General features: G+C 48.6%; 1 protein-coding gene across 1 annotated transcript; it reads left to right on the forward strand.

The window, feature by feature from the left end:
• Positions 1 to 1286: 1286 nt before the first annotated feature.
• CITED2 (Cbp/p300 interacting transactivator with Glu/Asp rich carboxy-terminal domain 2) lies at positions 1287 to 4107 on the forward strand. Its single transcript, XM_051792455.1, has 2 exons — positions 1287 to 1479; positions 2117 to 4107. Exon 2 carries the CDS (start codon positions 2124 to 2126, stop codon positions 2841 to 2843), a length of 720 nt encoding a protein of 239 aa, XP_051648415.1. The 5' UTR covers positions 1287 to 1479; positions 2117 to 2123; the 3' UTR covers positions 2844 to 4107.
• The last annotated feature ends 5335 nt before the right edge of the window (positions 4108 to 9442 follow it).

Here is a 9442-nt window from a genome sequence, read left to right on the forward strand (position 1 = left end):
ACTGCTTGGAAGAGTAGAAACCTCATGGAAGCCTACAGGATGGCTGCTTTGACGTCCAATTCACAATTCCTGGTGCTGAGGGGAGTGTCCTATCTACCACTGTGCCCGCAGACAGCTGAAAGCAGGAAAAAAGAGGGGAAGCAGAAAGCCAGGAGAAGCCACTATGGAAAAGGGGCCCACCATCCAGCACTTCCCTGTGGCATGCTTCCCCTGACCCTTCAGTTCGTCCCTGCGACTTCAGCATGGCTGCCCTTCAGAGAGGAGCTGGTGGATCTGGAGCAAGAGGCAGGAGCGCCGGTAGGGTAGGGGGTGTCTTGGATACACATGGCCCCGCCTGGGCTGTGCAGCAAGGCAGGGCATCGCCGAGCAGGAGGAGCGACAGTGGACGTGCCCAGCCAGGGCGACTGCCCGTGCAAAGCCTGTGCCCACCTGCACTCCTCATGTTCTGTTCGTCTTTGCCATTGCAAGGAAAACAATCGTAAATAACAATAATAAACCCCATCACACCGGCCAAGGGCAAGAGTGAGTGGGCACTCGCCCTGCACAGCCCCAGGGGCTGTGGGGCAAAAACAAGGGATGGAAGGACGTGGGAGTAGGAAGAGTGCCGGCACCCTCATACACACACCTCCCGCATGCGGCGCCCGTGTCTGTGGAAAAAGGTGGATTTCGGATCTCGCCTCTGGGAGAGCGGCTGGCTCCAAGGACGCCCACGCGGGTTCTGTGGCCTCACGCCGGCGGATCCGGGCACCTGCACCGCGGAAGCGCCGGAGGGATGGGCCTCGCCCTGCCCGGGCAGCGCCGCTGGAGCGCTCAGCCCCACGCGTGTCCGCGCCCGCCGCGCTGCAGCGACGCGCGCGGACGGGGCGCCGTGGCCGCCGGCGATGCCGGGACGCGGAGCCGGACGGGGCCGCGGGCGGAGAGTGAGCGGCGGCGGGGTGCGCGGGGTGCCGCTCCTGCCACCCCTCCGCCGAGCCCCGCTTTGTTCCCAGGGGAGGCGCTGAGAGGGGCGCCGCAGAGCGGACGAGGGGCAGGAAGCGGGGTGCCTGGGTGCCTTCCCGACCCGCCGGGCCCCTTCCCGCGTGTCTCCCTACACGCGCGTACCCCGCTGTCTGCGCGCGCGCGCTGCGCGCTCAGTGTTTGGCTTACCGCCCCCCCACTTTCTCCCCCCCAACACCTCCTTCCCTCCCCCCCGCCCCGCTTGCTCCAGGTTTTACTTCTGGTTGCCTGTAAGGGTTTTGCTCCTCCCTTCTGAAATCCTATATTAGCCGCGGCCAAAGCCGTGTAAGGAGCATAGCTCATTGTTGGCAAGTGCCGATGCGACTCGCGGAGAGGCGAGAACCAGGTCCGGGGCTGCGGCAGCAATCGCGGCGCCGTCACGTCAGCGCCGGGGAGAGGGAGTCGGGAAAGCCCTCTCTATGCTGGGTGACTCTCGCTGACTGATTCCACCACCACCTTTGAAGGAGAAAAAGAAGCCGGGAGGTGAGTGCGGCGGTTCTCGTGGCTGGTGCTGGGTGTCCCTTTTGTGTGCAACAGGAAAAACGTGACTGTATAAACACCCGAGGAAAGGTGTTTCTCAGCTGCCTTGGCTTCACGTCTTTATCTATGCACTACCGTATTTTTAACAAAATAATTGGGACTTAATTCCGAAAGTTGCTGACAGCGGCTAGGTGGGACTTGCCAATTCTTTGCTTGTTCCCCCAAGTTAGCGCGAGTGCCGTGGGAATCCGCTGCCTTCCCGGGCGAAGCCGGGGGGCTCGGGCGCCTTCGGGGCGCGGGGAGGCGGCTGCCGAGGCCGAACGCGACGCTCCCCGCCGATAGGTATGCGCGACTTGGAGTGGGAAGGCGTGCTGCCCACCGGATTAGCGGAGGGGACCGGGATTTTCGTGCCGCAGGCTCCCCTTTTATTTTTCCCTTTGTACTCCATGGTGGAGCCACGGTATATTTTTGGGTTTGGGTTGGTTTGGTTCTTTTCCCCCTCTCCCGAGAAGGAGAGGACTGCAGCACCAGCGGAGTATTTTCTGCCATGTCCAGGCAGATGCGGCTGGTCTGGGAGAGGGCGGCTGGATGTCCGAGGAAGGGTGTATTTTCCTAATGTATTCACACGCTAACTTTCCAGGTGAGCAATGGCAGACCACATGATGGCCATGAACCACGGGCGATTTCCCGACGGATCTGGCGGGCTCCACCACCACCCTGCGCACCGGATGGGCATGGGGCAGTTTCCCACCCCCCATCACCACCACCAGCAGCAGCAGCCGCCGCAGCAACACGCCTTCAGCGCCCTGATGGGCGACCATATACATTACGGAGCTGGGAATATGAACGCGAGCAGCGGGGTGAGGCACGCCATGGGGCCGGGCGGCGTGAACGGAGGGCACCCGGCCGGCAGCATGCCGCCCCCCGCCCGCTTCAGCGGCTCCCAGTTCATGGCCCCCCCCGTCGCCAGCCCAGGAGGGCAGCTGAGCGCCAGCATGCAGCTCCAGAAGCTGAACAACCAGTACTTCAGCCACCACCCCTACCCCCACAGCCACTACATGCCGGACTTGCACCCCGGCAGCCACCAGCTGAACGGCAGCAGCCAGCAGCATTTCAGGGACTGCAACCCCAAGCACGGCGGCGGCGGCAGCGGCTTGCCGCCCGCCGTCCCCCACGTCCCCGCGGCAATGCTGCCGCCCAATGTCATAGACACGGACTTCATCGACGAGGAGGTCCTCATGTCCTTAGTCATCGAAATGGGGCTGGATCGCATCAAGGAGCTTCCCGAGCTGTGGTTGGGACAGAACGAGTTTGACTTCATGACAGACTTCGTTTGCAAACAGCAGCCCAGTAGGGTGAGCTGCTGATTCATTTAAAACAAACAAAGGACTTTTATCGGTGCGAATGAAAACATTCCCCTAGACACGGTGTCTCACTTTTCAGGGCTTGAAAAGGTGAGAATCTGGAAAGCAGAGTCAAATATGCGCTTGTATAATTTTTTTTTTTTAAATCGCTGCCACCACTTTTTTTTTTTTTTTTGTAGCTTTGTCACTAACCTCCCCTCCCGTAGTAATAATATCTAGCAAACTCTGCCTTTTTATGTTGGTCACTACCCTCCCCACCTCCCTCTCTTAATTTCCTTGCAGTAACATGCCCATAATTCCCACAGTGCTGAACTGTTAGATATTAATCTTGGCAAATTCCTTAATCTTGTGGATTTTGTAAACGATGATTTTCAATGACTTGAACTGCATTCAAATTCTGAGTGAACAGGGAAAAAAATTGCATTCATTAGTTGGTTGCATGAACTTTGAAGGGCAGATACTACTGCACAAAAGCTGCCATCTTGCTTAATTTTTAACTATGCATTGCAGTGGACTAATTTTTTTTTTCTGAATACGCTAAACTGGAAGCTTAACAGATGTGGGCCAAACCTTTCCGGATCAGGAAAAGTAATACTGTTACTTAAAAAGTCTGCTACCCATTCCCCCTCCCCCATATGTATAGACAATAATATGGTGTGGATGGAATGTTGACTAGTGGCAAACATTTCACAGATCTTTTTTTTTTTATTTTGTTTCTGTCTTCAGCGTTTTGACACTGTGCTAATATAGTTTATTCAGTACATGAAAAGATACTACTGTGTTGAAAGCTTTTCAGGAAATTTTGACAGTATTTTTGTACAAAACATTTTTTTGAGAAAATATTGTTAATTTATTCTATTTTAATTTGCCAATGTCAATAAAAAGTTAAGAAATTCTTTAGTTTTTCTAGAAGTCATTTACCAGTATTTTTCTTCAAAACTCTTCCCCACTGTCCCTGGTAAGTAGAACATCTATCTGTACAACCGTGTTGGTGTGCAAAAAGACATTCCAAAATAGAAAGTACACTACACCCATATATACGTCATGGTGAACTCCGTAGGTGAGTGGGATTTGAACATACTTACAGCATAAAGCCTCATGCGTAACATTGTAATATGCCTGTCAGTGTGGTTTTTCTGAAAAATAAAGTTGCCAAGGCGCAACTTTTTTGTGACTTGCCAACATACTTGCTTTAAATGTAGTTGTCCAGAGTTATGATGCATAAAGTATTTATTATATTTATCTATTAAACTTGTAATTTTATAAATCTGCTTTCATTTATATAGTAGACTTTGTTCTTTTGTATATTTATTATATCACCTGGAAGAGTTATGTAAAAAGACATATATAAAAAGTATTTGTAGTGTGGGAAGGGGGGCGGGTGGATGTCATCCTGTCCCTCTCACCTCACAGGAGACTGTTGCATCAATCCAGACCTGCATCACACTGGAGCCGATTGCATTTCATTTCCAGTGGCTTAGGAGAAGGGGCATAGCATATATCCTTGAAGTATTCCACAGTGGGATATCTCTGACCCTTCTCTCCCACAAATTGCTACCAACTGATGTCACTGAAACAAATCCATACAGTTCTACTTTAAATATTTTGGGGGAAAATGCCCTTTATTTTAAGGCAGCTGATACTTTGCTCCTTTAATGCCAACTTGCTGCCTTCTGCCCTCATTGGCCCTTTGGCAAAGCTCCTGCACAAATATTTAGTTCAGTGAGGGCTGTGGGACTAGGACCCTAATAATACATTTAATCCTGTTTAGCCATGCTTCCCAAGTTCAATACCGGACCAGTATCACCGTGCTGTCTTTTTGCCTACTTTTTAATCCACATCTTCCGAATTTATTAGGAAGAAAACCAGTGTGGTGGATATAGTTAAATTTTAAACCTGGTCACATAAACAACGGAGGATATCACCACACAATGGGAGTGTAAATAGCAGTGTTTTGAATCCAGCGGGGAAGTTAAACTGATTGCTATTGCTAAGATTGTCCCAGCTGGTGAGAAAAGTGATACTTGGCCTTCTTTGCCTTAAGACAGGAAACAGCTAATATGTTTTATGAATGTTAAAAAAAAAAAAAAAAACAAAACAAAAAAACCCAACCAAACCCCAAGTAAATATTGAAGTATTAGCAAAGATAGAAAAAAGGAAGTGTACACTTCTGGGAAAACCTGAGATGACAAAATTCTCTCTGCAGGCAGTGACAGCCCATTCTTAGACAGCTCTCAGTACCCAACAATTTAAAAAAAGCAACCTTCTGGTTTCAGCCAGTGATGGCTAACGTTTTGTGACAGTAAATTTAACATCAAATGGCAGTGAATGATAACTTAATAACTCACCAATAACGTAAGAGTGTTTAGAAGAATACAGCTGTTGTTTTAAGACCCATTGCCCAATTTGGTACTATATAAATCCTTTTTCCATTTTTAAGGCTGTTTGATTGGTGCACGTTTCATTGCCCTCTTCTGCTGGAGTTTGGGAGGGTGACTTTTCTGATTCTTATCAACTTCTTGTAAAACAGAGTATCAGATTATGTGCATACCGAATTGCATAGATGTTTAAAGCCTCAGCAATCTCTTAAAACAAAAGGGAATACTCTCGCTTTAATGATAGGCACTTTTGCTTCATAAAGTTGGTTAAACAACAGATTCTTCACAGTTGAGACATCACTACTTAAGTCTGTCAACATTAAATCCTTCCATATAAGCTTTTCCAAGAATAGGCAGTTCCATGTGCACACTGGTAGAGTCTATTTGCGTACAACACCTTGTAAAACTCCTGAGAGCTGCTGCCTCTAAGTAACAGCAGCTACTGAAAGCACTGGCTTTGGGCAATGCATCGCCAAGGGTTTTATGATTTCTTAAAAGTTGACCCTGGGGAAATTTGCCAAACAATCATATTATCTACCTTGTCCCTTAATTTCTAATGAAGAGTCATATCCTAGTGGATAACACAACTGTGTATTTTCTTATTCATAATATCCACCAAGTAATTCTGGGGGCCTGACCCTCATCTTGCCAGTGTGAACCCCTTGGCAATGCTCCCGATGGCTGAGGCAGTAAAAGACTTTCAAGTAGGTCCTCTCTGGCCTCCACGCTGCTTGGAAATACACTGAAGTAATTTATTATTGGAACCGAGCGATTAGTGAAGGATGCACGGCGACCCAGTTCTCCGGCTCCTCACGAAGGACACTGCCATCCCGCTAAGTTTCTGTCAGTGCAGGAAACTTGACCTCTGTACTTTGGCTGTTTTTCAAGAACTTCCAACATGGTACATGAGATCTGCTCCTCTTTAAGCCACGGCCATAAATAGCCGCGCTGCTTTATTTGGAAGGGAGATCAGCCCTAAGCCGCCCCGCCACGCAAGGCGCGCTCGGTGGGAAATCAGGCGCCGATTAGCGCAGTCCTCGTCCTTCTTCCCTCGGAATAGAGAACTCACGGGTGGGCGCTGGGCTGAAGGCCGCAGTGGGGGAGCACCTACCCCCTTACCGACGGGGCTCGGGGGCGCTGGGGCAGGCCCGGCCCGGCCCGGCCCGGCCCGGCTCTGCGGCCTCAGCCACCTGCGCGGTCGGGAGGCGGCGCCACGGCGGCCCCTGGTGGCGGCCGCGCTCCCTGCACCGCTCCGCCGCGGGCACGGCCGGGCGCGAAGGGCGAGGGCGCCCAGAGCCGCCCCCGGGCCGGGGGCTCCGTGCCAGCCCCGGCCGTGGGCAGTGCGGGGCCAGGGCCCCGCGCCGAGGCTGGCATGGCCCACAGCGAGGGGAGCCGGCCAAGTGCTCCTCACAGCCCTGCCCGAGGGGCCCCTGGAGTGCCGTGCCGGGAGCGCCGTGCCGGGAAGAGCCGTGCCCGGGGGCGGCGGCCCTGCCCAGCACCCTGCCCTCCCGAAATTTCTCGTAGTGCGTTTAGAGGAGAAGCAAACAAACCTTGTGAAAACATGCCTGTTGGTCTCAGGTTTTATTAAAGAAAAAAAAAAGTAAAAAAAAGTTATATAAACAAGGATTATCCCCTGCTTATCTTGTCTTGCTAGGAAGATTGGAAAATTCCAACATCTGGATTTGCACAGTTCCTTTCATTTGTTTCTTTTTTTTCTTTCTCTCTCTCTTTTTTTTTTTTTTTTTACTTTTCCCCCAGGGAAATGTTTTCCACACTGGGTTGGATACACATCCCAGTTGGATCATTGGTGTTCAGCCAAACGCTTGTGTCTGTGGAGCCCTACAGAATAGAATTATAGAGTCATAGAATCACAGAATCGACCGGGTTGGAAAAGACCTCAGAGATCAAGTCCAACCCTTAATCCAACACTGCCGTGGTTACTAGACCATGGCACTGAGTGCCAGCACTTCTTCAGGGCACAAGTGGTTTCTGAGACAACTCACTGTAGGAGTCATCCTGTTCTTACCTTGTTCCGACCCTGCTCCTCCTGCCCTCTGCCTCTGCTCCCTCCTAGCTGTGTGGCACAGCAGGTCTTAATGTGTGAGCTGGTACCAAGGAGCCAATACACACTTGTATCAGAAACCCAGCAAAACTGGGGTGAGCACAGGCATGAGGGGGAGGCAAGTGAAGCCAGAAAAAGCAGTTCTTGTCCCTGGCCTCAGAACTGTCCTTTTTGAAGCCTTCATTTCCTCAAAAATACTCACTGCAGGTTTACTGCAGGCAGGAATAAGAAATGCCAATGTCACAGATCTGGGCTACACGCACCGACCTTAACCTGATCTATTTCTGTATCATCACTCATAGGGATAGCAGTGTGAACAAGGACTAGGTAACATTGACGGGAGCTGTTTAAATTATAAGACAAAGTATTTTTTAAATAGTCTGACAGATATATTTTTCAGATAACACTGCATGTGCAATAAAACTCAGATGAGGAATAGAGGCTTTTGGAACTCAAGGCAACAGCATTTTCTCAGAATTTCATGTATTCTAAGTGCATCATTTTGTCAGTACAGAGGAGGTGTTTTACATAGTTTATGAAAATATATTTACACATTTCAATATGGTGCCACTATTGAGCTCACGCATAAGATAAAGCTGAGTCGGAGTAACTGCAACAATAATGAGATACATCAAATGACTGAACAGATGAGCTGCTGTTATGGTAGGTTCTCTGTTATTCTGTTTGCCTCATTTTAGAAAAAAATTTGCAACACCAGGTTTTTAATAGAGTTGGTTCAGGTATTGCCGTCCCTCTCCATCTGCTGTGCCCTTCCCTCTCTCAAAAAATTACAGAGGGCCAATTTGATCACAAACCTGAAACAGATTTTGAAAGACATATTTACCATATTAAAAACTAGCAAAACATTTTCCACCTTACTGGGCTTCGTGAAATGCTAACCACTTTTCACACATTTTTCTTTCACCGGGCCATTTTGTTATCTCTCTCTATTGCAGTGTTTATTTGACAACATATTACCTATTTTATAAGCAATAAAGTAAAATAAAGGAAACTTTCAGATTTGTCAAGCTCCTAAAACTGTGTCTTAAGTTATTAGTGTGAATGCACAACATTTCTTAAGTTCAAAATATTCAGCAGATGCTCATCACAAGATACTGAAGGCACACTTACTTATGTGCAGTTTTAACCAGAAGCCTCCTAACAATTGCCCTGTGAGTTTCCTACTGCAGGCTGCTTTGCTAGCACTAGTGCACCGTGCAGGAGAGGGTGATGTTTCTGAAAGTGTATAAAATGTCTTATCTGCTGCTGTTCAAACAGAGGTAATGCAGAGTATTTCAGATTTCACTCTCTCTCCCTGCGGGGATAAGTATTTAAAGGCTTGTTACTCAACATCTTTTCTGTTTTCTTCAAGCTACATTATTTGGTCTAATAATTGATATTATTTCTGTCTATAAACCCCATACAGTTATATGGTGTTTTTACATCAGCTTTGTATGAAGTAGAGTATGTATTTGAAGGCAGAAATGGATTCCCGAGATTTTCCAAGGATGGGAAAGGACACCAAGCTTCTAAATAGTTAAAGTTTTAGGTTGCTTATAGGATTATAAGGGTTATATAATTATACTTTGGGTTGCTTCTGGGTTGCTTATCAGCAGGTTGCACTAAGGCTAGTGTGTGATCCTAAAAGGAGATGAAAGACGAGGTTCAAGCACATGTACAGAGAAGAATATAAAGTCTTTCTGAGTAGCAGGCAGAAAAAAAAATTAGTTATGACCATCAGAGATGAAGTTTTAGGGAAAAAGTCTGAAGACTAGTAAATCCTAAACCACATGCAATGAACAGGTGCCTATCAATGGAGAGATGGGGACAGATTGTTTTTGCTTGTCATGTCTGACAGGCACAACACTGTATGCCAGAAAAGTAGAGAATTCAAGAAAATGTGAGGTGTTAACCTTCTTCATGGACCATTATTTACACCAAAAAACTGAATTTTCTTTCGTGGATGCAGGTGAGCAAAGCTGCTGTCAGATGGAACCAATGAAGCCTGCAGATCTGGGCACCAGCTTCTCTGCTCTTGAGGACGGACACAGGATGTTCGTCCTTGCTTCTGGGATACGAGTAGGGAGCAGACCCATTCCCAGTCAGTCGTCACACTGGAAACTGTTGTATCCAAAACTTAGACTTGAAGTCTGTACTCAGTC

Source organism: Manacus candei, unplaced genomic scaffold (genome assembly GCF_025592945.1).
Source record: "Manacus candei isolate 608988 ecotype Guabito, Panama unplaced genomic scaffold, ASM2559294v1 h1tg000034l, whole genome shotgun sequence".
Taxonomy (NCBI): Eukaryota; Metazoa; Chordata; class Aves; order Passeriformes; family Pipridae; genus Manacus; species Manacus candei.

What these genes read in the sequence shown, in the direction of transcription:
- CITED2 (XM_051792455.1), top strand. Translation starts at nt 2,124, where the DNA reads ATGGCAGACCACATGATGGCCATGAACCACGGGCGATTTCCCGACGGA.